We start from the raw sequence: 26,255 nt of genomic DNA, 5'->3' as shown, positions 1-26,255 counted from the left end.
AAAGCCTAGTCTTTTGCATTTTTTTCGCGGGAAAAGGTTTCTTTTACTGTCGGAAAGTAGAGCGATGGTCATGGGCGACGTGACTGTCTCGAGTTCCGAGGGCTCGGACGAGTACGTGGACGGATCGATCTACCGCGTTAAGTTGCACAATTTCTTGACCTACTCGGATGCTGAGTTCTACCCTGGCCCACGTCTGAATCTGATCCTGGGACCTAACGGCACAGGCAAGAGTTCCATCGTCTGCGCACTCTGTGTCGGTTTGGCCGGCAGCACCAAGGTACCGTGTACTGCAGTCTACCAGTTATTGTACCAAAGTGGAATTAATATATTATACGCTAAATCTACAGCTACTCGGTCGAGCCGACAAGGTTGGCCAGTTTGTACGCCACGAGAAAGAGAGCGGTTATACGGAGATTGAGCTGTTCTTCGAACGTGGTAATAAAGTCATCAGACGCAACATCTTTCGGGACAATAAGAGCACGTGGCAGGTCAATGGCAAAGACTCGACGCTCAAGAACGTGGCGGGTATCATGGAGGTCGCCCATATCCAGATCGACAACTTGTGCCAGTTTCTACCGCAGGATAAAGTGGGTGAGTTCTCTCGGATGAATGCTGTGCAGCTACTCAAGGCTACAGAGAACGCCATCACGGACAGTGACTTGGCTGCTAAACATGAGGAGATTATTGAGCTGCAACACAGCATGTCGGACAAAGGAAGGGTAAGCTACAGCTATGGCCAATGCGTATGTTGTAGTGCAGTTTGCTGAGAGCCTTGTCGGTTGTAGGAACTAGAACATGCACGTGCAGCGTTGGAGCTCAAGAAGAGTGAGAACGCTCAGAGACAGAAAGAGGTGGAGCGTATTGAAGACTACGAAGCACGCATTGAAGAGGTACAGTGATTGCTGGTAGTGTGGTGAGGTGTTGGGCTATATAACTCATGATTTCTGGTCGGCATTGTGTGCAGACTGCTGTGATGGAGAAAAAGTGTTTGTGGCTTGAGTTTGAAAAGGCAAAAGCCGAAGTTGAGGAGCTCAAGGAGGAGAAAATACGCTGCAGAGAAGCAATTAAGGTGCGTTCTTCATCATTAGTTAGTCCACATTGTTCTAATAAAATGTGATATTATGATGATGTAGAAAGAGCGCAAAGAGAAAATCGATCCTCTGGTGGACCTCTTAAAGAAAGAGCAGATTAAACTGGATGACGTGAAGGCTGAGTGTGTGACGAATGTGCATTGCGGCTGCAATAATTAGTGTTCTAATCAAATGTTGCTATGATAAATCCAGAAAAACCGAGGTGGACAGTGAGAAAAGGCAACTTGTTGACAGGATTCGGCAGGAGAAAAACCACGTGAGTGAATCTTGAGCCAAATGCACCAGCTATCTTTTATTTATTTGGCTTACGGGGTATTGACTTGACTGTTTTAACTCTGCAGATTGAATCGATGGAAGGCGCCCAAATCCAAACATTGTCCGATGTCAAGGAACTGCGTAACCAACACAACTCCACTCGCCGAAAACTTGAGCGCTTGGAACGCGATGTAGCGGAGGTTCGTATTGCTTACACTTATTCTATCCAGTGTAGATTAAGTCGACTCATTACTGTTTGATGAATGTGATGCTGTGCAGTGGCGAAAGGAACGCGAGGGGATGCCTAATGATGATGATCTTAAAGAACAAAAGGAACAATTGGAAAGGCAACAGCGCGCAAAAGATATGGAGGTGCGTTTAAACAGTGACGTAGACAAAGGTATGGTTGCTGATGCTTAGGTGATCGTTCTTGCGCAGGAAACGGAAATCCGCAGCAAGAGAGAAGCACTTTCTCGTGAGCTAGCCTACGTTGATAGTGAGCGCAGGAAAGTGACCAGTAAGCTCGAGAAACTTGACAACGAGGATGTACAGCGACGTCTGGCTCTCCAGAGGGCTGATCCTGACTGTGTCTACGCTGCTGACTGGGCGAAGAATAACCAGCATCGGCTGAAGCGGAAAGTGTGGGGCCCTATTGCACTCGAGGTAAGCGACTTGTTGTTTGTTTACCCGTAAGTCGTAATTTAACGTCAATGTGTATGGTCATTCCTACAGATGAAACTCAACGAAACGATGCACGCCAAGTACGTTGAAGATACTCTACCGAAATGGCTTCTGGGAGCATTAGTTGCCGAGTGCTACGATGATTACAACACAATTCTCCGCGAGGTGAATAACGGCAATTCTGATCGCCGCGTCAAAGCTTCCATTGTGATCGTGGAAAATGGCACATGTCATGCTGTTCATCGACCATTCTCGATACAGCAGATGGACGACTATCGCCAAAGATATGGCATCAAAGGCTTCTTGGATGAGGTATGTTTCTATCTTCACGTATTCCTGTTAGGGATGCTGACGATTTGTTCGTTTTCTTATGACATGATAGCTGGTGACTGCACCTGACATCGTTCACGAGGCTCTTCGGGCCCACGGCGGTCTCCACACGGTTATGGTTGGTTCCCAGCAGACGGAAGATATCATTAACAGAGGTGGACAGATCTTCAATGACATCGCATCATCAGAACGGAAGTCAGCCTTCGTCACTCCGTACAAGAAATACGTTACCTCAGGTATGAAGTGATACGTACGCACTTATGTATTTGAATCATATCTCACTTTTTTGTGCTATGTGTGAAGTTTCGAAGTACGGCAACCGTAACGTGACAACACGTACAAATGACCTTCTGAACCCTCGTTTGCTTGCGGCGTCAACTTCGAACGAGGACGAGAAATCTGAAATGAAAAACATTCTGCACGAGTTGGAAGCCAGGGAGCGAAGAATCCAAGACGAGGTACAGTGACTGTAATGCTGCGTTGAGAGGAAGGATGTTACTAACTCAATTGGTAAAATTCCAGATTACTGATCTTAAAGCTCAGGAGAAACAGTATGCCGAAGAGAAGCGAAAAGTACAGCATCGCATCACTGAAATTCGCTCTCAGCGGAAGACGATCATCCGCTTGGATGATAAGATTACGGAGGGTGATAACAAGATTTATTCACTGAAGAGTGAGCTGGCACAAGTGAGTACAAACTTAAGTACAATATCGTTATGTTACGCAGATACTTACTAGATTTTTGCAGGATGTCTCAGCTAAGGAGGAGGCATTGACGCGAAAGCTGAGAAATCAGGCATCGAAGTAAGCTGGAAGAGCGGTTTGAAGTGGTTCTGATTCATGCACTGACTACGCTTCTGTTTATTGTCACTATTCTTTAGGCAAGCCCAGCAGATCAAGAATTGTTTGCAGCTTTCAAAGGATCTGTTCAGGGCTAGTGCTCGTGAGGCATGCCTAGCGCTGCAGCTCGGCACACAACAAGTTCGAGTGGATTTCACTCAAAAACACTTGAAGCAAATGGAGACCACTCTTCGGTAAAGTATCATGGGCTTGTTGCCATGCATTCTTCGCGAGTTGTTGTGTTCTGACTCGACGTTGATTTTTTTCTAGGAAACTCAAGGAAGCCCACCAGCTTGCAAAAGACAATCTGTTGACTGTAGCGAGGAAGGCGATGGACGTGAAGCGCAAAGCAGAGGAAGAGGCTCCGTGGGATGACTACGAAGAGCGCTTTAGCCACCTTCCAGACGATTTGGATGAGTTGCTTGGCAAGATTGAAAACAACAAGGCAGCTCTTGAATGCTTCCGTGGTGATAGAACTATTCGCGAACTTTATGAACGCGTGTGCAAAGAAATTCGGGACGATGAAGCCCACCTGTCTGATCTGGAAAGTTTCGTCACCCATGGCGAAGACACTATCAACGGAATCAAGGTGGGTTTTATACAATGGAATGAAGAGGTTTCACTCGTCTTACGCGTCCTGCTACGTTTGGGTCGTGATCAACAGGGAAAATGGCATGCCGATCTCAAAGAAGTGGTGGAACAAATCGACACTTCTTTCAGGGAATTCTTCAAGGACATCGGTTGTGTCGGTGAAATTCTGCTGGATGATGCAGACCCAGTAAGTGCACTGCTTGTGAACTGACATCAACGTTCATAACTGATACCTTGTTCGTTTTTTTTTTTAAGGATGTCGCGAAATGGGGCATCCAGCGCCGCGCCCAGTTCCGCAAGAATACAAAACTATCGACTATGACAGCTGAGGAACAATCTGGAGGAGTACGTGGTTCATCTTTGAGGCTGTTGATATTTAGCCAGCTAACAACTCGTTCTTAAGGAAAAATCTGTCGGAACTATCATGTACCTGATGGCTCTCCAAAGCCTCACCAAGTGCCCATTCCGAGTGGTGGATGAGATCAACCAGGGCATGGATGTGTACAACGAGCGCAAGGTATTCCAGCGCATCACCAAGTCAGCATGTGGTAGCAAGCTGCCCCAGTACTTCCTCATCACACCGAAGCTCATTACTGGGCTTACTTATCACCGCGACACGAAAGTCATGGTCATTCTCAACGGCCCATACAACAATATTCGGCAAGAGTTGTGGGATCCTGACCGGTTCATCGCCTGCGGAAAACAAGGCAAGCGTAAGGGCGGTGTAGTCAACGGCTCTGCCAAGAAGCGTATTCGCGCATAAGCTTATTGACTACGGCGAGCAGACGTGTCACTTTGAGTCCATGGCCCAGCGAGATGTTGCATGGTGCGGAGCATTATAATAGTCGATTGTTTTTTTCATGCCTACGCTTTTCATTTTCATTGTTCGAGTGTGAATTCTTCCTGTCTGGCCGCGATGAACACTACAGATTGATTGCACACATACTCTACATGAAGTTGAATGCCGACTGTCCACCACTAAGTCGCGCTCCATCAGCTGCATTAGGAGCTGCTGTACCTGTAGCCATGTTTGCACTGCGCGGAGAGTTGGCTATAGCGAAGAGGTCCTTCCCAAAGTGACCCAACGCCTTGTTGTGCTCATCCTGCGGAGGCTGCTGGTAATACTGCTGTTGCTGCGGCTGCTGAGAGTATGTTGGGTTAGATGACGTAGAGCTTCCTAGTGTATCAAAACCGTCCAGAAGCTGCAGAATACGTAGGAGAATATCAATGAGTTAGTTAAACTCACCTATGCCGAATGTGAAGCAGTATCTGACGTACCGAGATTTCTTGCTGAGGTGCTGGGGCTGGTGGGGGCTGTGAACGGATAGGAGAACCAAGCAGATCGGCAGTACCCTGAACACCTTGGTCAACCGGACCAGCAGATGACTCAAGACTAAGCGAGCCAAAGCCAAGGAGATCCACTTCTTGCGGTGGCTTCTTAATGGGGCTGCCACGCTGTGCTCGCGCAGAGCCCGAGCGTTTGGCAGTCGGTTGGGGAGCCTGATCTGTTTCGTCTGCGTAACCAAGAGCACGCAGTACCTGAAGCGCTTTAGATACTACGCTAGGCTTTGCATCATTTCGTAACTGTGATGTTTGACATGGAAGACAAATCTCGTTAGTATAACATACTCTAACAAGAAACTAACTTGATAATTGCAATACGAACCTCCTCGACGACTTCCGCGTTCTCCTCGAAGAACTCCTGGTACGGAGCAGCACCTGGAGAATCCAGGAGCGCAAGGATCACGTGCAAACCTTTCAACCGAACTTGCCAGGTGTCATCCTCCAGCTTGTCAAGCAAGATGTCGCCAATACTTTGAGCATCCAGCGTCTGTGCAAGATCAACGAAGCGCTTCAGCCCGTCTGCGGGTGGCGCGCGTGATAGCCCCGCGGGTGCGCACAAGCTATCGATCATCGTGCGCTCATAGTCCCTGCGTTACATTAAGTCAACAACAATGAGGACAATCCTTTACATCATCAGCATATTCACATTGTTCGTACCTGCTCGTGTCACCTCCGCCGGTTCCCTGCTGAGCATTGGGCTGGTAGTAACCGTGGTCAATCACTTGTGGGCCCGCACGTAGTTCGTCGTTATCAGCCAAGGACGAAGCCATCGACTTGTCCATATTGCGGCGATCCCACTTCTCTAGTGCTGCTGTTCCCATCTTTTTCAATACTTCAGCCTTCTTACCCAGGGCCGTCGTCGGTGCATCATTCAGCGGCTGTCCATTCACGGGAAGACCCATGCTTCCGATACGGTGGGTATTGCCACTGAGCATGCGATTAGTGTTTTCCATATAAGACGGAGGACCACCAGACTGGTGACCACCGAAGCTGCCTCGCGCACTGCCTCCCATAGCATTCGGATTGTACGAGTTTCCAGCGGTAGCACCTCGGACAGCATTCGGGTTGTATGTGCCGCTGTTAAATCCACCCAGCCCTGATGTCGCACCCGTATTGCTACTGCCAAATCCACCTGCCGGCTTGGGGAAGTTAAGCGAATGACCCACCAACACTGTGGGGCGGTTGTCACGCCTTGTAGATGGGTTGTAGCGTGGCTCGTTATCCATCGCAGGGTCCTTCTTCTGATAACCTGAACTACTCCAGACACCTGCACCTGAGATCTTCGAGGCTAAGCCAGTACTGGACGAGGATGACCACGAATTAAAACCACTTGCCTGTTGCTGTTGTGGTGCATTCTGGCCATAACTTCCCTGAGGACCATTCTGGTTGTAGCCATAGCCGCCCGAGTTACCCCCATTTTGTCCATAACTGCTATTACCGCCGTAGGTGTTACCAGAGGGACCATTGTACCCCCCAGAAGGGGCATTGTAACCTCCGGATTGACCATTGTAACCACCGCCAGATGCGCCGTTGTAGCCTCCGGATGGGTTATCATGGTACGGAGCAGGGCGGTTCGAAGCCTGCGGCTGACCCCACGACCCACCGACATTCGAGTGTTGACGTTCCGGCTGACCTCCCTGGTTATAAGCATTGGAATTGCCATACGACGGCGCATTGTCATTCTGTGGCGCCTGCCAGCTATTCGCGCCAGCCTGAGGTGGCTGTTCTTGTTGCGGAGGCTGTTGCTGTGGCGGTGCCTCGTTCCGACGCGACAGGAATCCGTCATTCAAACACACCAGCGCTTCCTATAATACAGAGCCAACGAACGACACGACGAGTGAGCTCTCTGCACCATCACATGATTAAAATTACACTCAAATACCTGCGATGCAACTCGAATGCGGCGGTACTTCTCGTCTCCATATACCGGATCCGGAGGGCCCGTAAATTCTGTACACAACGTCGCAACAGTAGCACCGTCAGTCTCTGGAGCTCCAAAGCTCTCTACACTGTCCTAAACGCACGTAAATAGGCCGAGATCTCCTGTTCCTCCTCTCTGATAGCCTCTGTGAAGGCAGGACTGCCCTCCCGAATGCAATACTAAGCACAATGACAGCGTTAATATTCTACCAGAAGCTCTTCAGGATCAGCTGCTGCCTGTAGACCCACCGAGATGATCTGCAACGCCTTGAGCTTGACATTTAAGTTGCTTTTGTTGAGTCTCCCGAGCATATAGTCGGCCGTCTTCTCTGCGTCACGATCACTAGCCTTTGTTGCGTCTGCAGACAAGGACAAGTGTTAGACTTCTGTGACTCACGTTGCAGCAAATGCAACAACACAAATACGCACTGGAGATCTCCTCCATGAGGTAGACGGGAACAGGACCATCGTGCAAGCTCGTGGCCTCGGCCAGTGCGTGCCGGTTCATGCTCCTGCTCTAGCTGCTGGGTGCGGTCTTGGTGCGTTTTACGTTGTGGCAGACCTTCCCGCATTCGCGCAGGGGGAGGGACAGGGGTACACTGTACCAAATATCCTGTCAGCACGCATATAACATTTCTTGTTATGATATATGGTAGGTTAATTTCTGATGGCAAAACGTACTGATTTTATAAATATGTTTTGAGTGCCCAAATATCGTTGAATATGGACGACGAGGATGTCGAGGAACTCCGGGTGGAGGCGGTGGTGGTGGATTACTACATGAATAGCCCGTTGCCTGTCAATGCCATCAAGAAGATCCCCACATCTCCTTGCTATTTGCGCGCTCGCGAGGTTCCAGTTGTCCGTATCTTTGGCGCTACGCCTGCCGGACAAAAGGCTCTCATTCACGTGCACGGCGTGAGTTTTCTCTCTACTTTCATACTTTTTTGTGTCGCTTACTCACTCAACTATACTCATATGTTCAGATATTTCCATATTTCTACTTTCGCGCGGAGGACGACCCGGATTTCGAGGACCCAGAGCGTTTGCGGACACTGCTTCCTCGACTGGCCAAGGATATCGAGGCTGCTAACGCTTCCAAACAGCAACAAAGGCAGCAAAACAATGGAAACGCAACAACAAGGTTCAAATCCAGTAGAATTATTGCCAAGGTAAGTGATGGAACTGTGGGGATATGGCAGAATGAAGTTTTAGTGGTTGATTAAGTTGCTGGCAGATGCTCATAGTGCAAGGAACGCCGTTTTACGGGTACCATCCGAGGCCAAAGCTGTTCGTGCAGATCTTTTTGTACAATCCACGAGTGGTGACATCGGTTGTACAGTTGCTGGAAAGTGGAGGAATTGCTGAACGACGATTTCAACCGTATGAGGCACACATCCCGTTCCTGCTTCAGGTCTGGTAGTTTGATTAATGTTGATTAATGTTGCACGAACACTAACTTGTTTTGCTGACCAACAATTATGTGCAGGTATTTGCGGATTACAATATTGAAGGAATGAACTACGTGGCATTCGGCAACGTCAAGGTACGGACCACAGCACAATACTCAGTTGTTTTAATTACGATAGCATGGAGTAGCTTTATTTGACGATCGCCAACCTAGTTCCGATTTCCCCTTCCAGTGACGCAGGGCCATTTAGCAGAAGTCCAAGAGTCGGACGGATACCACGCTGTCTTGCTCCCCACCACCCTAACAGAAAAGATCAATGGTTTGGACAATAGTGCATTTGCCGTAAGAGGACGATATGCACCGGTACCTCAAACTCCGAAACGATGGTATGATCGACAATCCAGTTGTGCACTAGAGGCTGATGTTGCAGCTGCATGCATCTTGAACCCCAAGCAATTTGAATCGCAGCAGAAAGCAGCTGAGGACGCAGGAGAGCTACGTAATGTGCCGTCGCTGGCAGCTATTTGGGAGGTACGTCGGCGAACACTACCATAATTTCTTATATATTAATTGCTAATGGTTCTGTGTAATGGTAGGAAGAACGGCAACGACGTATCCAGAACGGAGAGACGGCAACACCGACGATGTCACTGAGCCTCCAACGCAACCCTGCTACACCCAGAGATTCTTCAATGAGTGCCTCACCGGCGGCATCAGCATCATCCCTGCTATCGCAATCATTTTTTCAAAAGAAGATGAGAGATTCGGTAGACGCGGTGATGAAGAAATTTGAGAAGCAAGAAGAAGATCAGCAAATCAAACGTGGTGATGATGATCCACTGTCTGCAGGTGACGTGATGTCATGCGGGAATTCATTTGCTGTCGAGAGCGAATTTTCTTACAGTCAAGCGGAGCATGAGAGCGATTTCGAGCGTGATTCAGAGCAAAAGACAGCTGACGAGGATGAAGCAATTGTAAATATTCTTCTGGAGATGCAACGAGAGGGCGAACCGGTCCACATAGAGGATGAATGGTACGTAAAACACGAGCGCGATGGGTACAACACACCCGATGATAACGATGATGACGACGGTATCGGCAAATGGGACAATAGAAATGACGAAATTGGCGACATCTTGGCTTCACAGCGTCTCGTTGAGGAACACAACACGAGTCAAGAAACGGGTACACCGCAAGTCAATGGTTGGTGGGATATTGCGGGGCGCGAAGCTCGTCCAATTGCAAGTCCACTTAGCGAGCTTGGAAGTCCTCGTGTGGTTCTTCGTACTCCAAAGAAGATATCAAAGAAGGTATGAAACCTTGTAAGTGAATCTATACGGGATATTTGCGAGCTAACTGAAAAAAATGTGAAGTCATCTTCTAGTGCTGCTAGGTCTATTCGGTTTGGGGCCACTCCGGAGGATTTACCCTTGGTTGGTGATATTGAAGATCTATTACCACCGAGACCACATGAACCGATACCTTTAACTCCACTGGAAGAGGAATCCGATCCAGTGGATCGTCTCCAACTCTCACTAACGCCACATCCGCAGCCACTCCGAGTAAATCCAAAGGCTTCACCAGCGAGAGCAGTAGCAGGCAACAATCGCTTATGGGTCTTTAGCCCCGATCCCCCTACTTTCGCCCAGATCCTAGAATCGTCACACACTCTCGGAGTGGATCCACTGCAGGTACGTGTTGCATTTTGCGTGGGTTCCTCGTGTTATTACACTCAACTGACTTCAAGGTGGAAATGGCTGTAGTATCAACCTGCTTTCTACAGCAACGCAGTCGATATACCCAGCAAGGCTATGGTTTTTGGTGGGAAGAAGTTCGACTTTACACCGCAAAATACAAGCAACCTACCCGTTTTTGATACCGCCGCGACACGTCAGCTTTTAGTCCCGCTTTGCAGCGGTGGAAGCAATGACAAAATGAGCAATGCTCCGTGGTGCAAGCTCTCTTGTTTGAAGACACCCAATGCCCCTTATGAAAGGGGTGAAAAGGTATTGAGGTATAGAGTAGTTTTCTTACGAAGTGGTCTTATCGTTCTCGTTATTCTTAAAGGTTCGCCGTTTACGGATGCCAGCACGATTACCGCCAGACGCTTCCGTTGTCAAGGCTTGGGTCAGTGATGCCGGAAATCGTCAAACTCCAGCCAAGGTGCGAGATTTAACCAGATATATAATGCACCTAACAATATTGCTAATGCTTTCATGCCATTTCTGTCCAGGTACGACGTAAGCGTGCTCGACCGTCACTGACGTCAACGATATCGCCCTCGAACAAGCTGACCTTGTCGACTATCTTGTCGAACATAACAATTCTATCCGTTGAAATATTTGTTGGGTCGCGTGGCACTATGTTGCCAAACCCTCTCCACGACCCGGTCAACGTGATATGCTATGCGGTTGAGGCCCAAGAGGGGCCAACTGAATTCAAGACAAAGGAACGCGGTTTTATCATGTTAAAACCGGACGATTTGGAGCAAGCAACACTCGAGAGCGTGGGTTTATGCGTGGACAGCAGCGAGATAGCAGTGTCAATTGTTTTAGACGAGCGTGAACTATTGCACTCGCTGGAGGATCTAGTAAGGCGGTGGGATCCCGACTTCTTGACAGGGTTTGAAGTTCAAAAGGCCTCTATCGGATATCTCGTCGATCGAGCTTCCCAATTGGATGTGAGTTTCGGTTGTGGCTGGTTTATTATCGCAAGCGCAGTTTTAACCTTGTGCGGTTAATTTTCAGATTAACCTTATCCAGTCGCTTTCTCGCCTTCCGTCATCCCCGATAGATCCTCGAAATACAACCACAGCACCAGATCAAGAGGGTGACAGTCAAAAGGAAGCGTCTATCGGTACAACATGGGGAGTGAACAAGGCAGCTGGCCTATGGCTTCACGGAAGGTATATACTGAACCTCTGGCGAATGACTAGATCTGAGGTACGTGGCAGTGTTCGTTCTCGCTACGGGTTATATGAGCTCTCATGTTTTAACACATGTGCCTAATTGCCTTAGCTTAAGTTGTCGCGCTACGCTCTCGAAGATGTTGTGTGGGCTGTTCTAAAACGAACTTACCCAGTATACTCCGCTGAAAAATTGACGACATGGTTCCAGGAAGGTGGCCAAATGCGCTGGAAGGTGATCCGATATTATTTGGAACGAGCCACGCTTAATCTCCAAATCCTATCAAAAATGCAGCTGATCACAAGAACCAGGTATACACACTGCATTCAATCTCGTCACGCTGCAATCTAACCTTGTGTTTCTGAATGCTATTAATTCAGCGAGATGGCACGTTTGTTTGGAATCGACTTCTACTCCGTATTGTCTCGGGGTTCACAGTACCGAGTGGAGGCTGTCATGTTGCGTGTGACGAAGCGAAAGAATTTTCTGTTGGTATCACCGAGCAGAAACCAAGTGGCTGGCCAAGCCCCGATGGAGTGCATCCCACTAGTAATGGAGCCTTATTCAAGCTTCTATCCAGACCCCGTCGTGGTTCTTGATTTCCAGGTGCGGTATGCTCTTGTTTGTGTTGTAAATTGATTTCTAACAATGTTGGCTTTTGAATTTTATGAATTGTAGTCTCTCTATCCTTCACTTGTGATAGGGTATAATTTGTGCTACTCCAGCATACTGGGTCGGTTGAAGGACGGCTTGAATCCCGAGTTGGAGACGTCACTTGGGGTCGTCGATTATACTCCCAGCGCTGCCGGACTGTTGCGGTGCAGAGATGATATCATAATTGCGCCGAACGGCACGTTGTTTTGTCCCAAGAGTTATCGTCACGGGGTACTTCCACTTATCCTGGACGAAATTTTGTCAACTCGGGTTATGGTGAAGAAGGTGATGAAATCGGCAAAGGAGTCATCTCAGGAACGATTGGAAAAGGTTCTGAATGCTCGCCAATTAGCGCTGAAAATGATTTCGAATGTAACGTATGGGTACACAGCGGCTGGGTTCTCAGGACGCATGCCATGCGCTCAACTGGCCGATGCCATTGTTCAGGTACAGTAGGTTCACACGTACCTCGTTCGAGTCTATATTTCTAAGTCGCTCTCGTTTTTTTTGGTGATAGACTGGTAGATGCACGCTTGAAGCTGCTGTTCGGTTGATAGAAGGAAGGTCAGACTGGAACGCCAGGGTTGTTTACGGTGACACAGATAGCGTTTTTGTGCTGCTCAAGGGAAGATCTAAACAGGACGCGTTCCGAATTGGCCAAGAAATTGCTGCCGCCGTTACCGCTTCGAATCCAAGGTATTTTTTTCTCGTGTTTGATTTGTAAGGTTAGATAAAGGTACATGCTCTCATATTGCTTGATGCTGTCAGGCCGGTAACGCTGAAGTTGGAGAAGGTATACATGGGCTGCGTTCTTGTGTCTAAGAAGCGTTATGTGGGCAACAAGTTTGAGTCTCCGACGCAAGAGATTGGCGTCATCGAATCAAAAGGACTTGAAACTGTTCGGCGCGATTCCTGCGGTGTGGTCCAGCATGCAATGCAGGCTTCACTTGAAACGCTGTTTGCATCCAGCGACTTATCCAAGGTGAAGGCAGGAATGGAGAAATACTGGATCCAAATCTTGGAGAACCGTGTCCCACTGAAAGAGTTTATCTTCGCGAAAGAAGTTCGATTGGGAACGTACAGCAACGGAAGGTATCGAGTGCGTTATCGCCGATCATTTGCGGTTGTATCTGACTGTTAGTTCATTGTTGTATAGCGCTCCTCCTGCCGCACTTGTCAGCGTAAAAGCCATGGGGAAGGATCCACGAGCAGAACCTCGCTATGCAGAACGGGTGCCTTATGTTGTGATAAACGGACCTCCCGGCGCGCGTCTGATGGACTTAGTTGTGTCACCCGACGAATACTTCGACAAGCGGAAACGATACAGCATCAACTACCACTACTACATCAACAAACAGGTACGTTTAGAGTTGCTATCGGTTCAGACTGTCACTTACTTACTATTACATTTTACGCAGATCATCCCGAGTCTGGAACGGCTTTTCCTGCTGACGGGGGCCAACATCCGGTTGTGGTACGCAGCGTTGCCTCGATCGTCGGTGAAAGCTCGTCAACATGTACTGGACACCGCTACGTCTACACGTCCATTAGGTCGCGGCTTTCGATCCATCGACTCGTTCTATCTGAGCAAGCACTGCCGACTCTGTGGGTCTATTGGTAACGACACGCTATGTCAGGAGTGCACTGCCAACCAACAACGAAGCCTGTTAGCGATTCACACTGCGTCCACGAGGCATGAAAAGGCGGTGACGGCTCTGAAAGTTGCTTGTACAGCGTGTGCAGACCGAGGCGCGTTCATGAACTGCCACAATGTTACCTGTCGCGTGTGGAACCACATCAAACTATTTGAAGTTGATAAGGCCACGCTGACATACCAAGAGCGATAAAGTGAACAAAAAAGTTATCTATTACCCTTGAAGGACAATTTGGACCGGAGCTCCAAGTCGTGCTGTCTAATTCTTGCGCGGCCGGTTGGGTTTCTTGCCTTTGCCAGCGTTTTTCTTGCCTTTCTTTGGCGCCTGCTTCTGTTTCTTCGCGGGTCTTTTGGCCTCCTCGTCTTCCTCTTCAACATCGCTCTGGTCCTCCTGCGTCACCTCAGCTTCAACGTCCTCGGCTGCCTGCTTACGCTCCTTTTTGGCCTTGACACGCTGCTTCTTGGTCATGTTGGCCTCTTCCTCCTCCTCCTCGAGCTCCTCAGCGGTCTTCTTGGCTTCCTTCTCTTCCGAAGGCATTGTGTTGGCGTACTTCTTAAACTTGGCAACGTAGAATCCATCCATGTTGTGCACGTGAGGATAGAATCGACGAGTGAGCTGCACGGACGGGTGGAAACGCTGCTGCTGGTAGCGGGTGAAGCCCGGTTTGCCGTGGTCCAGACCCGTGTCAACCAGCTTGACGCAGCGCTTGCGCAGAGCGTAGTCGACAACCGACTCGTTCTCGTCCACCATGACGGAACACGTCGAGTACAGGATGTATCCGCCAGTCTTGGACTTGGCATCCACAGCATCAATAGCAGCCAGCAGCAGCTCCTTCTGCAAGTGAGCAAGACGCTGTACATCCTTCTCACCCTTCTGTGTCTTGATGGACGGGTCACGGGCAATAACACCCATACCCGTGCATGGAGCATCGAGAAGAACGCGGTCGAAACCCTTGAACAGACTTGGCACCTTGCGGCCATCGTAGCATGATACCGACGTGTTCTTGACGCCAAGACGGTGCAGATTAGCAACTGTAGCCTTGAGACGCTGCTTCTTCAGGTCATTAGCAATAATCGTGCCCGTGTTCTTCATCAGCTGAGCAATGTATGTCGTCTTACCACCGGGAGCGCAAGCCATGTCCAACACGCGCTCGTTCATCTGCGGGGCAAGAGCCATCACGGCACAAATCGACGAAGCTGACTGCAGCATGTAGTGGCCGGCAAGGTACTCGGGCGTAGCACCAATGGGCACAGGCGAGTCGTAAATCTTGAGACCCACCTTGGACCATTTCGCTAGAGGATCCAGGTTGACACCGCGCTGGATCAAAGCCTGGGCCAGATCACGACGACGCGCCTTCAAAGTGTTGGTACGAATAACAAGAGGACGCGGCTGCTCGTTGGCCTCCACGAACTCGACGCACTCGGCAGGAGAGAACATTTTAAGGAACATGTCGATCAGCTCGCGGTTGTAGCCGAAGTATCCGGCCAGGTCTTTAGCTAAAGACTCCATGTAGTCCACGCGGGAGCGGCCAGGCTCGCGACGCGCGCTGAAGTGAGACAGCACCTCCACCACGTCCTTAATGCGCTGGTAGACCTCGGCAGGGTCCGACATGTCATCGTCACCCTCGCCCTCCTCGGCTAGCTCCTCCTCCGTCGGCAGGTGGTACGGCTCATTATTAGCAATGTTGAGGCGCATTTCTTCCTCGGCCTCCTGGGCCTGTAGAGCCTCCTCCTCGTCCAAGAGGCGAGCCTTACGCTCAATATCGAGCTCCTCCTCCTCGTCGTCATCCTCTTCTTCTGCTTCTTCATCGTCCTCATCATCGCTGCCCTTGCTCTTCTTGAGCTTCAACCAGCTCTTGTTGGCATCGGAGAATCCTTCGTCAGCCTCGGGTCCCTCCTCGTCACTGTCCTCTTCTTCCTCGTCATCCTGCCCCTCTTCATCTGAGTCGAAGAGCTGCGCCTTGTTGCTACTGCTCTTGGCACTGCGCTGCTCCTGCTTGGCTGCCTCCTTCGCGTACTTCGACGGCTTCGCAGAAGGCTTGGCTGCAGGCGAGGAGCTCAGTTTGCGCTTGTTCGGTCTCGCCATGGCTCTAGACGTTGACTTCTGTGTCGCTTCAGAGCTAACTGGTGACAACCACAGTTTTGACTGGTGCGCAAAGGTTAACCTCGAAAGTTGAGGTGTGCCACATCACGAAGTAGTAAACGTGAAGTAAGTGAAGTAGTTTACTGTTAAGTGACGATACCCGAAAAGACGCGAAAGTTGAAGCGACCATCACTCTTCGAATTGTGAGGCAATGGAAGCTGCAGCAGCGGCTCCGCCCGCGGCTCCAGTATCGACTGGAGGCTTCTCCGACGCAGGCAACGCTGGATCCAGGTATGACGCGCTCCTACGGCAGATCGTACAGCTTAATACGGACTTGCAGAAGACTGCGGCACTCAGCCAGACACTGCAACGAGAGCGGGACGACGCCCAGCAGATCAGCACGAAGGTTTGTGATGGAATAAAAATCTCTTGGAAAGGTTCTAGTCTGAATTGAGCTATTGCGACGGGCTTCTGTGCAGCTTAAGGGCGAGGTGAAGCGTCTGCACGAGCGCTGCGATAAGATGCAGCTCGTGCTCATGCAAGAAACGGAGCAAAAGGTGGGTCAATGTGGCTGCCGTGTTGGAGATTTGGTAGCACTAAATGTATGGTGTGTATGAAGTAGATTGAGTCAGACAGGAAGCATGAGGAGCTGATCAGTAAGTGGAAGAAGCAACTGGAGGTGAAGGCGCGGGCATTCGAGTCGCTACAGAAGAAACTCGCGCCTCCAAGGGACCTGGAGCAGCTCCGCATCAAGATTCAGGAGGAGCTGGAGGGGCCATATCAACAACGGATTGATAACTTGCAAGATGAGATGGAAAGACAGCGCCAAATGAGTTTTGATATGCGTCGTGAGTATGAGGCGCTTAAAACAGAGTACGAACAGTTTTTGATCGATCAGGTAAGAGTATTATCAACAGTTAATGGAGGTGACGCAAGGGCTTAAAGCAATGTGGCAGGGCAACGAGATGGAGTGCCTTCAAGAGACCTATGAAGTGACGTTGAACGATCTGAGACGCAAGTTGCAACTTGCCGAAGAAACGGCAGCTAACTCTCAGCACGTCGAAAAGGTCCGACGACTGGAACAGCAACGGGAGGCAGCACAGATTGAAATTAAGGCTCTACGCGACGAAGTCCGTGTAAGTTAAAAGTGATACGCAGAGTTAAATGGCTGCTGGTATCTCATGTCAAATTAATCTTTGTGCAGGACGTGCGAGACGAGTTTCAACGAGTATCTGAGCAAAGTGAAAATGAGAAAAGCGCTCATGAGCTGCGCTTAGCCGACGAGGCGACACGTAATGCAACACTAGAGTTAGATCTAAAGGCTTGTGGACGTCAACTCACCAGAGCAAAAGACGAATGCGAGAGCATTCGCTCCAAATGGGAACACGCACAAAACAAACTGCTTGAATTGACATCTGAGAGCGAGAGTCTACGAGAGCAACTAAAGCAAAAAGAAGCGCTCATCTTCAGCAGCCACAATTCACTCTCGATGAAGTACGTAGCTGCTGAATTAGCATGCTTTGCCCGCTGTAGAGGAGAGAATTGACAAGGATCGCTACAAACTGCACAGACTTCGAGACGAACGAGCCATATGGGAACGGGAGCAGGCCAACTTGAAGGTTTGTTTGTGTTCCACATCTCTCATATTCTCATGCGTATTTACCCATTCCCTGTGTGCTTCAGGATCGTATAAATGAGTTGACGCTCAAGCTTCAAACAGCTGAGACTGCAGCACAAAAGAACTCCAGCGCAGCTACCCAACTACGGGAAAATGACAGTAATAATGTAGAACATTCTCTTCTCGTAAAAGCCAGAGAAGATGAACTTGAGAAATATCGAGGACTTGTTGCAGAGGCAGAAAAGAAGGTGGGTGATCTTCAAGCTTATCAACCTACAACCAAAAGTTGAGATCAGGTAACCTCACGGATGTTCGCTTTATTCCAATGGCTCCAATAGGTTGCAGCTCAAGAGGAAGCTCTTCGTCGTTGTCAAAACGAAGCTGAAGAAACTACCCATAAGCTACAAATGGAAAATGAGAGTTTACAGAAAATGGTTCAGGCCCTCGAAGCTGAAAAGGAGGTCATGGTAGCCAAGCAGACATCGTCGCAAGAGCTGGTATGTATATTGTAGTTTTGGCTTATCAGAAGTATGCTTTCGAAACCATTTAATTCTCGTTCCGACCAGATTTCTCGGATGAAGACAGAGTGCGTAGCACTGCGTACCAAGCTAAAGGAAGTAGAAAACGACTATCGCACTCTTCAGTCGAAGCACAGGTTGGGTTTTGATAGTGACGATATTTTTGGTATCCTTGCTGACAAATGCTTCGCGTGTTCTGCCCAGGGAGGTTATTCAGTATCAGGAAGACGTACAGCTCGAAAGAGAAGAAGCTCAAGGAAAGGTATTGAAGCTTAAATATCTTAAAGTTTGTGTCGTGACATCATCTTAACCACGTCGCACCAGCTCAAATATATGGAACAGGACTATGCTGTGTTAGTGGAGAAACTTGATAAAGAAAAGGAGAACCATGTCGCCACGGCACGAGATTTGCATGTGAGTAGAAGGATATCATATCGTAAGCTGTTATTCTGATGGACTGTACAACGTGTTGCTACGCCGACAGAGGAAATGTACCAAACTGGAAAGTGAATTTCAAGCCCAACGTGCTGCGTTACAACGTGAGACTCGCGCTGCTTTATCGAAAGCGCTAAGGGAGCTAAGCAAAGCACAGAAAGTAAGAATAGCTGTCATGTTCAAGTGATCATTATCGTGAACTTACAAGACTTGGTTCCGTTACCGCAGAAACGCGACGCTTATAAACGCAAATGCTTGGAGATTCATGAAAGCTACAAGCAGCTAGTGGACGAGGCAAACCGCCGAGAGGCTAAGCTACTGCAGTGCAGACAGGATCACACAGCTGAGTTACAGCAGCTACTTGCTCAGCTTTCGGAGGCGGAAAGCGATAAAACAGCGTTGATGCAGCGCCAGATAGAGCTTGGATTTCCACCAAGCATTTTCACGAAAAAGGTAATTGCCATCGCGACTAGAAAGTTGTGTGTGGATCGTTGTTAATCGGTGCATTCGTACTCAGACTGCGGTGCTTCGATCAACGGAACCTCCTGAAGAATGACCAGATAACCAACGCAGAGGAATAAGGAAAGCTAAAAGTTCACTTTGCATTTGGCTTAAATATTTTACACTGATGCAGAAGAAAAAAAAACTCGCGTGCAAGGTCAGCGGCGCAAGCACTGAAGGCAAAGTCCACGGAGCATGCGTGCTGCATCAATCATTTGTCCGCCATCGTACCCCAGGTAGTCCGCGGCCAAGAAATTACGCTTGGCTGGACTAAATCTTGCTGGTGACAGGTGCCTGCCACGGCTTCTGAGCGCGACGTTGGTTCCAGTTAAGGTTGGTGATCATGGATTCGAACCAGTCCTGGTTCTCGTTCACCCGACAGATCGAAGGCAGCGGGTAAGACGACACACGAACAACAATACTGTCACCACGTTCAAGACGCACACGGTTCTTGCCATCAAACGACACATAGCACGCCGACGAACGACTCGTAGTAGGGAACTCTATCTTCAACGTGGCACTGTCGTGGAAGATCAGAGGTCGGAAGCTCAGTGTGTGCGGACAGATCGGCGTGAACAGCATCGAAGGCACAGAAGGGTGCGCCATTGAACCACCAGCCGACAACGAGTACGCTGTAGAGCCCGTCGGTGTGGCGATGATAATGCCATCCGCAGCAATCTTGGTGATCTCTAGGCCATCGCAGTAGCAGTTGAGCTCTACAAGCGCACCCGATGGACCACGCTCGACCACAATTTCGTTGAGCGCGTGCAGGTTACCTGCGATTTCACGCTCCTTGCAGCCACGATAGATGGTACACGAAAGACGCGAGCGCAGGGACATGTAGAAGCCGCCGTTGATGACACTAGTGAGATGTTCCACAGCGTTCTCAGCGTCAAACGGAGTCAGGAATCCTAGCGATCCCATGGCCAACGAGAAGACGGGCGGCACGCTCTTGCTGAAGAGCGATGAGACCCACAGCACCGTTCCATCACCACCTAGCGAGATCACAAAGTCGATCTTACTCTGACACTCGATCCAGTCCTGCGGCTTACTGCCCCATGTCTTGGTATTGGGCAGCTTAAGCTCTTCGTGCACTGCCGGTTCCAAGTAAACGTCGATATTTTTCTCCTTGTGCAGCCACGACGTCAGCCCCACCAGCATCTCGGTCGTGTCGGGTTCATTAGGCTTCTTAACAATTAGCACAGTCTTGGGCGGCTCGTCCCACATGAGCTGGACATTGTTGCGCGAGCGGTGCTGTGTGCGGATGCTGCGGTTCATGGGGGTGAATACCTCGCATTGTTCATCAGAACACTGTAGTAGCCGGAAACAGGAGCGCGGCGCGGCACCATCGTCCACGAGCTCCGCTTCGCTGTAGGTCGACGAGGCATCGCTTTCCACGACGCTCGAGGTGTCCTCGCTGTAGATGCCGTCGCGACCAGGTTGCGCCCACGTGTCGGCGATCAGAATGAGCTCTGAGTTGGTGCGCTTGCGCGGGCGGCTCTTGACGCACTGTAGGTCCACCTTGGCGACTTCGGCGGCTGGGGGATGGTGGCCCGTGAGGTCCTTACAGCGCTTCATCCAGTAGTTCTTCTCGGCGATGGCCTGACGTAATTGCTCCTGCAGGTCATTGATCTTGGCCTGCAGCCGCAGAGGATTCTCTCGCTGCGTTTCACAGAACGCCAGGACACGCTGTAATTGCTCGTTGATTCCATGTAGATCCCCCTCCAACGAGTATCCGTCTCCAGAGGACGACGCATACGACGGGAGCCTTGAGCGCGGGGCCAGTTGCTGTTGCGTCTCGTCGCCTAGATCCACGAGCGCGACAGAGCCTGAAGCGACGGCGGCGTCGTAGTGGCTATCGGTGAAGCCCATCCTAGCCAGGTCGGCGTGGTTGGTGTCACGCAGGTCGACGATCTGCTTGAGCTTCGGGGGCGTGAGCTCCTCGGCTTCGGGCACGGACGGCAGACTCGGGAATGGCGCCTTGACGTCTGCGTCATCCGAGGGCTGGGGAGAATCGCTCATGCCGATGGGGTGTGACGTCGAGCGACAAGAGACAGGGACTGGGCAGAAGCACGGGTCTCACTGGCTCCGTTTGCTAGAGCGTTCAGGGGCTTGACAGTCAAGTGCACTGTGGTGGATGGCAGTGTGCAACGACAGCGGCTGGCTCGCGATTGCTTGACCGATATCAAAGTGGAGGTGTCGTTACGCTTGACTTGCGCTCAGTATGGGACAAGCTGTACGTGTACTGACTGTTTACGATGACATTATTGTTGATGCAGGCCGCGACAGGCCAAAAAGTGGGTATCTTTGTGGCATACATTCTGGAAGTCTACGCTGAATCTGAAGTTTTGATTCGGAGATTGTAGGGCTGCTTTGAGCACTTGCCACTTAGGTAGGCGCATGAACCAGGAGCGCTACAGTTTCTTGCCGGCGAACTCTGACAATAAGCAGTCCAATTCTGCATCTTGGTCATCACGTTGGGGACAGCACGCCACCAAGATGTTGATCGGGTCTGCCTCGCCTCGTTCTGCGACTGGTTTTCGGTATTAACCAAACAAGGATAACTAATACTGAAGTATTTACTTGTAAATGTTCCACAAGTTGCGGCACAAGTTCTATATGTTACATAAGGATCCTGCATATTATGTAGGAGAGCCTCTCCGAGAGGCGAGTGAGTGAGCTGTAGCACCTCGCTTGAAGTTCCTTGTCTCACTCGAGCCAGACAGACTCGTGACACGATCACGCGAGCGCTTGACGGTGCTTCTTGGCAAGAGGCTTGCAGCAGCCAGCAGCGCGAGCAGCGAGATTTTCTGATTCTCGTTGCCGTCGTCACCGCGCAGGTAGAGGCTCGGGTAGAGCGTTAGTACCCTCGACACCAACAGCAAGAATCGAGGAAGCAGAGGTGGGACGACGGACACCAATTGTTACAATTGAATTGCAACGTGCGTGCAGTCATGCTTATCCGCCACATGTAGCTAAGCAGGCAGCTCGGCTAGCTCTCGATGCTATATCTGTGACCACGGTCTTACAACGATGCCAATATCCATAGTATTTAAGTACCAAATAGCGACATTGCTCTCCGTTATCATCATTATTTTTTTTGTTTTACCATTTAACAATGTTAAACAATGCATGTTTTTGCTAGAATGCATATCTTTGCTATTTTACACTAGAGCAAGTAAGTTGCAGATGATCAGTGACCACTCGCAAGTGGTTCAGCCAGGAAAAAGCTGCAAACGTTTGCAGCGTTCAGTGACCACTCGCAAGTTGTTCAGCCAGGAAAAAGCTGCAAACGTTTGCAGCTTAGCCAAGTAAGTTGCAGATGATCAGTGACCACTCGCAAGTTGTTCAGCCAGGAAAACGTTTGCAAACGTTTGCAGCTTTTTACTAACCGCGTGCGCATTGATTGGCTATGTTATCGACCAATGAGATAATCTGAAAATTCTATCTGATACCGCTGCTTTTTGACACGCATGCAAAAGCATCCACTTGTGCTGTAGCTGACCTCACACTCTGCAGAAGCGGACAGAGCAGATTAACTATGGGCGAACCCGCCACGTCAAAGGAGGCCCAGACGACTGGTAAACTCAAATACGAACTCGTGGAAGGTCGCACCGCCGCCACGCACGTGTACGCGACGTACCCGCTCAAGTTCCTGCACCCACGACGCACCATCCACCAGCGCTTCGACACGTACATCACGGTGCGCTACGTTGCATTCCGTCTCTTTTAATTGGAGTATGTGTTGGCGCTCTGAAATGATATCTGGGTTCATAATGTGAACAGTACATTTTGGGCTACGGGGGAGGTCTTGTTGGCGGTGACTCCGTTGTCGTGGAGTGCGAATTAGGCCCCGACACGTCAGGTAAGTGAGCGACGACTGAATTCAATTCGAATATGGAGGTATTCTAATGGGCTGCGGCTTTGCAGTTGTACTGGGGACGCAGGCAACCACAAAGGTGTTCAAGTCGTATGACGAGGGGCAGTTTGTGTCTCAAACCTTCTCACTGAAAGTAGCAACCAATGCAACGTTGGCATTTCTCCCTGACCCCGTAACCTGCTTTGAACGTGCGAAGTACCGGCAGAAACAAGTGTTTAACCTTGAAGAGAATGCGAATTTGGTCTTCGTGGACTGGCTGACAAGCGGCAGGAAGCGAAACTACCTGGCCACGGGATCGATCCGTGACAACCGAACCGAGACGCTCGAGCACTGGGACTTTAGCGAGTATGATACGACGTCCGAGGTTTTTGTTGGCGGTGAGCGTCTCGTGACAGATCGCGTTCGACTTGCAGGTACGTAGCTGCTGTTGCTTTCTGATTATTAGTGGCGCAACTAGTAACTATCGTTTTTGCTGTTTTCATTTTCGCGCACAGACGAAGAAGATATGAGTCTTCGCCAGCGCATGCACAGTATGCACGTACTGGGCGTGATGGTGATTGTCGGCTCCAAACTGAAGGTTATCATGGAGCAGCTCTTGGAGATGAGCGCCCGCAAGAAACTCCACAACGCGCGGGACATTACACCTCAAGGACGTCTTGCAGCGGCCAATACGTTTCCGGGAGTGATCACGTCTGCAAGTTCGTTGGGTTTAAATTCAGTCATCGTGCGATTCTGTGGGCAAGACGTGGAGGCAGCGATGACCTATGTCACGACCACATTGGAGCCCCTGAGGGAGATTATAGGCTTTAGTCCTTATCAAGAAAATCGGTAATGTATATGACATCGTATCATGGACCCATCTCTGAGGTAGCTATTATATTGAGGTAAAGTGAAAGCGTGAGGGCTGCTACTTTGGGGGGGGGGGGGTCTAATTGTAAAACCCCATGAGCGAGGTTGTTGCCTCAATCTGATACAGACCTCGCAGCAGTTCAAGACCGACGCGAATGGAAGGCTCTCGCGATTACAATCACCGACTCAGCCTGGGAAGACTCGACGTATACGAGAAGCTGAGACTAGCCCAGATAATTTGGCAAATGTTCACGTAAAATTGATTGACGGGTTCTACCAAGTTCAGTATTACACCTTTCACGAGCATTTTGTGTAATACGAGCCAGGCCATTTCTTTCAATTCATAGAAACGGAATACGACCTTGCACGCCTTACTAATTTCTACTGAAGTACTTTAGCTCTGCACTGGATCATTTTTAATCGTAAAACTCACTGAAAAGTACTTTAAAAAACTGTCTGATTTAAACTAATGCCGTGCCGTGCCCGGAGAAGCTCTGAATATTTGCGTATTAGCGTTTAGTTTAACTACTGTAGTTTATTTGACGTGACCAGTGGACGTAAGTTTGTTGCTGAGCAAGGCGGCCGAGGGCAACTTGCCACTTCTAAGTGAAAATCAATTTTTCAGCCAATCAAGCTTCGGTATAAGGAATGTTGTGCGAAGGTCGCTTTTCACCGACTGGGTCAACATTCGCTGATTTTGAATAAACGTAAGACGGGTTATCAAGTTTTCCGTTTTATAATTTGAATTTTCCTAATCTACACTAAGTTCGAAGGTCTGATGGGTACGCTTTATTTATTTATATAGGATCTTCGACGGTCCGCGATTGCCCCTAAAACTCTGAATATAAATATTAAGAGAATATAAGTAAAAATATGTTTGCTTCCCTCAGTTTCTGTGATATTTTCAGCTTCCGGGAGATTATCATGCTGTAATTGAAAATTAAATCTAGCTGAATGAACCAAATCCACAAGTCCACACCTATTAAGAGCTAGGGAAATGCTAGTGTCCAAAGCTTGAGATGAAAAAGTGTCAAATTGGAGAGGCATCTCACTTTTCATCAGTGATATAACTGCAGGGGCCACGCCATTAACGGAAACAGTTAATGTTTTCAGCTGTTCTGTTTGACGTTCAATAGCCACTAACAAGTGAACGTGAGGTGGGACACCAGTTGGCCTCAGACGGTCCGTGGAAATTGTTGATCTGCAAAGTACCCGATCCTTTAGCTGGTTTACGAGACCCACATTTCCAAGAAGTGCATTGCGTCGTAGGAGATAATTACTATTTAGAGTCCTTATCAAAAAGTCGTGATGATACACTAAAGAAGCTAAGAGAAAACTTCCAGTACGAATTTATCGAGAAGGGAGATTTGAAAAGCAAAGATCGATAGCTCTGCGGATGAAATCGTCTATATCCGCAAAAAAGGTGGTAAAACCGCAAAACCTGGTTCTTTAAACGGCAATCCTGATACATATCGCCCGACAATCATATCACTAGCGGACTCGTAGCGAATGTAGTTGTCTTGGACACCCGGAAGGGTCCACCCTGCTCTAATGCATATTGCTGCGGCGGATGGACCGCCATTAGAGCAAGAAGACACATACGTTGCAGATCCCTTTCGGATAGATTGGGTACCAGTATCTGCAGGCGATAAACCTTCTGTATCCAGTAAATTCGACAACGTGGGCTCCGTCAAGAGTCTTTTTAGTATTAGAAAACCGGTCGTACTGGTTTCCACCTGGAAACAACTTCGAGTCATCCAAGCCGCAAACGGCGGCGTAAATACCTAGTGAGAGAATAGGACATATCTCCGGATTAAACGGATTGACGTATATGTGTCGGGCGTCTCGAGGACGTGTTCCATCCTGGTCATTTTTCATGTGTCCAAACCGAACGGCTAAAGCATCTCCTTCCCAACTCAAATGTCCAGCGTGAATGGATGCTGTGTTACCAGCCCTACACATTAGATTCCAGGTAATAACCAAAAAGAAATGCGCAAAAACGAATTCGTCACTTTCGTGCTCCATCATTGACACACTCAACGAACGAAGCATAGAAAAAGGTAGAGGCTCTTTTCCTTCAGTCAGTTTTCCCCAGAATCATGGTTCCGTTTAGCTGTCTCCCTATTTAAACCCTTAAAAAACAACGTCACATCTGCTGCAAAGTCCACATCCATTGAGCGCCCGTACCCACGATACAAATGAAACAGCGCTGATCGGAACGAGTTGTACACCGATATACCAGGTTTTCCTCCTTTTTGACTCTTTAAAGACAGTAAGAGCCCCTCAAAATCAGTAGCTCGATGTTGTTCGTACTGAATTAATGGGACCTTTGCGTTTTCACGGATAAAGCGAAGTACTCCGTTAACTTTTAGTGACAAGTAGCCTGTTCCATCGTCTTCGAAGGCATCATCCCGCAGTGCACTTAGCAGCTCTCCACTCAAGACATCGCGTTTATTGGTGTACAGCCACGCTATATAGCGGCTCATGCCACGCAAGTACATCTTACTGCCAATAATATTGCTCTTCACAGCTTCGATCTGAGCGTCAAGATCCTCCCCACCTAAACCATGCTCGTCGAAATCCTCTTTCGCCTCCTCGTCAAGCTCCATTTCTCCTCCTGCCAAGGCGGTGTCACTGCGACCCGAGGTGACCTTTTGTCTTCTTGAAGCTAAATTGAATGGGTGTGTACATGTA

General features: G+C 49.3%; 8 protein-coding genes across 14 annotated transcripts; 4 read left to right on the top strand and 4 right to left on the bottom strand.

The window, feature by feature from the left end:
* The first annotated feature begins 25 nt into the window (after nt 1-25).
* PPTG_05513 (hypothetical protein) lies at nt 26-4,657 on the top strand. 7 transcript variants are annotated; one of them, XM_008899077.1, is made up of 19 exons: nt 26-277; nt 348-719; nt 786-890; nt 965-1,069; nt 1,134-1,213; nt 1,284-1,347; nt 1,433-1,546; nt 1,626-1,718; nt 1,785-2,009; nt 2,079-2,339; nt 2,410-2,593; nt 2,661-2,815; nt 2,880-3,044; nt 3,106-3,161; nt 3,239-3,391; nt 3,468-3,786; nt 3,862-3,975; nt 4,044-4,133; nt 4,192-4,657. In XM_008899077.1, exons 1-19 carry the CDS (start codon nt 65-67, stop codon nt 4,549-4,551), a joined length of 3,228 nt encoding a protein of 1,075 aa, XP_008897325.1. In that variant the 5' UTR covers nt 26-64; the 3' UTR covers nt 4,552-4,657. The 7 variants fall into 7 exon arrangements, with proteins under 7 accessions (XP_008897325.1, XP_008897327.1, XP_008897324.1 ...); XM_008899079.1 differs by having other exon boundaries at nt 4,044-4,657; XM_008899076.1 differs by having other exon boundaries at nt 3,468-3,975.
* PPTG_05512 (hypothetical protein) lies at nt 4,615-7,983 on the bottom strand. The gene is made up of 9 exons (XM_008899075.1): nt 7,734-7,983; nt 7,482-7,665; nt 7,302-7,411; nt 7,157-7,232; nt 7,015-7,082; nt 5,790-6,937; nt 5,455-5,719; nt 5,067-5,372; nt 4,615-4,990 (listed from the first exon to the last, which is right to left on the bottom strand). Exons 2-9 carry the CDS (start codon nt 7,558-7,560, stop codon nt 4,736-4,738), a joined length of 2,307 nt encoding a protein of 768 aa, XP_008897323.1. The 5' UTR covers nt 7,561-7,665; nt 7,734-7,983; the 3' UTR covers nt 4,615-4,735.
* Nucleotides 7,776-13,870, top strand: PPTG_05511 (hypothetical protein; the record flags this gene model as incomplete). Its single annotated transcript, XM_008899074.1, has 18 exons — nt 7,776-7,970; nt 8,039-8,224; nt 8,290-8,466; nt 8,542-8,598; nt 8,677-8,994; nt 9,060-9,773; nt 9,837-10,154; nt 10,227-10,469; nt 10,531-10,626; nt 10,697-11,143; nt 11,211-11,405; nt 11,481-11,680; nt 11,750-11,975; nt 12,048-12,470; nt 12,541-12,719; nt 12,792-13,115; nt 13,180-13,381; nt 13,442-13,870. 18 exons carry the CDS (start codon nt 7,776-7,778, stop codon nt 13,868-13,870), a joined length of 4,929 nt encoding a protein of 1,642 aa, XP_008897322.1.
* On the bottom strand, nt 13,869-15,836 carry PPTG_05510 (ribosomal RNA small subunit methyltransferase B). The gene has a single exon (XM_008899073.1). The coding sequence runs from the start codon at nt 15,761-15,763 to the stop codon at nt 13,937-13,939; it is 1,827 nt and encodes a 608-aa protein (XP_008897321.1). The 5' UTR covers nt 15,764-15,836; the 3' UTR covers nt 13,869-13,936.
* Nucleotides 15,837-16,281: 445 nt separating this feature from the next.
* On the top strand, nt 16,282-18,919 carry PPTG_05509 (hypothetical protein; the record flags this gene model as incomplete). The annotated part of the gene is made up of 13 exons (XM_008899072.1): nt 16,282-16,317; nt 16,383-16,658; nt 16,717-16,896; nt 16,965-17,254; nt 17,331-17,379; nt 17,444-17,626; nt 17,717-17,875; nt 17,945-18,033; nt 18,101-18,158; nt 18,221-18,310; nt 18,381-18,491; nt 18,560-18,784; nt 18,849-18,919. 13 exons carry the CDS (start codon nt 16,282-16,284, stop codon nt 18,885-18,887), a joined length of 1,785 nt encoding a protein of 594 aa, XP_008897320.1. The 3' UTR covers nt 18,888-18,919.
* On the bottom strand, nt 18,910-21,068 carry PPTG_05508 (hypothetical protein). The gene has a single exon (XM_008899071.1). The coding sequence runs from the start codon at nt 20,852-20,854 to the stop codon at nt 19,103-19,105; it is 1,752 nt and encodes a 583-aa protein (XP_008897319.1). The 5' UTR covers nt 20,855-21,068; the 3' UTR covers nt 18,910-19,102.
* A 1,221-nt stretch (nt 21,069-22,289) lies between these two features.
* Nucleotides 22,290-23,832, top strand: PPTG_05507 (hypothetical protein). Its single transcript, XM_008899070.1, has 4 exons — nt 22,290-22,535; nt 22,619-22,697; nt 22,763-23,125; nt 23,207-23,832. Exons 1-4 carry the CDS (start codon nt 22,374-22,376, stop codon nt 23,542-23,544), a joined length of 942 nt encoding a protein of 313 aa, XP_008897318.1. The 5' UTR covers nt 22,290-22,373; the 3' UTR covers nt 23,545-23,832.
* Nucleotides 23,833-25,642: 1,810 nt separating this feature from the next.
* On the bottom strand, nt 25,643-26,170 carry PPTG_05506 (hypothetical protein; the record flags this gene model as incomplete). Its single annotated transcript, XM_008899069.1, has 1 exon — nt 25,643-26,170. One exon carries the CDS (start codon nt 26,168-26,170, stop codon nt 25,643-25,645), a length of 528 nt encoding a protein of 175 aa, XP_008897317.1.
* Between the last annotated feature and the right edge of the window lie 85 nt (nt 26,171-26,255).

This window comes from Phytophthora parasitica, assembly GCF_000247585.1.
Source record: "Phytophthora parasitica INRA-310 unplaced genomic scaffold supercont2.7, whole genome shotgun sequence".
Classification (NCBI taxonomy): Eukaryota; Oomycota; class Peronosporomycetes; order Peronosporales; family Peronosporaceae; genus Phytophthora; species Phytophthora nicotianae.
Note: the sequence above shows the minus strand (reverse complement) of the source record. Positions and strands in the feature narration are given on the sequence as shown.

Bases quoted from the DNA above. Each gene is read 5' to 3' on its own strand.
- PPTG_05513 (XM_008899076.1), top strand. From the start codon at position 65: ATGGTCATGGGCGACGTGACTGTCTCGAGTTCCGAGGGCTCGGACGAG. The intron at 1,214-1,283 runs GTGTGTGACGAA...TGATAAATCCAG, and splicing joins CTGGATGACGTGAAGGCTGA to AAAAACCGAGGTGGACAGTG. The intron at 3,045-3,105 runs GTGAGTACAAAC...AGATTTTTGCAG, and splicing joins TGAAGAGTGAGCTGGCACAA to GATGTCTCAGCTAAGGAGGA.
- PPTG_05512 (XM_008899075.1), bottom strand. From the start codon at position 7,560: ATGAACCGGCACGCACTGGCCGAGGCCACGAGCTTGCACGATGGTCCT. The intron at 5,720-5,789 runs GTACGAACAATG...AATGTAACGCAG, and splicing joins GGCGGAGGTGACACGAGCAG to GGACTATGAGCGCACGATGA. The intron at 5,373-5,454 runs GTTCGTATTGCA...CAAACATCACAG, and splicing joins ACGCGGAAGTCGTCGAGGAG to TTACGAAATGATGCAAAGCC.
- PPTG_05510 (XM_008899073.1), bottom strand. From the start codon at position 15,763: ATGGCGAGACCGAACAAGCGCAAACTGAGCTCCTCGCCTGCAGCCAAG.
- PPTG_05508 (XM_008899071.1), bottom strand. From the start codon at position 20,854: ATGAGCGATTCTCCCCAGCCCTCGGATGACGCAGACGTCAAGGCGCCA.
- PPTG_05507 (XM_008899070.1), top strand. From the start codon at position 22,374: ATGGGCGAACCCGCCACGTCAAAGGAGGCCCAGACGACTGGTAAACTC. The intron at 22,536-22,618 runs GTGCGCTACGTT...TAATGTGAACAG, and splicing joins GCTTCGACACGTACATCACG to TACATTTTGGGCTACGGGGG. The intron at 23,126-23,206 runs GTACGTAGCTGC...TTTCGCGCACAG, and splicing joins AGATCGCGTTCGACTTGCAG to ACGAAGAAGATATGAGTCTT.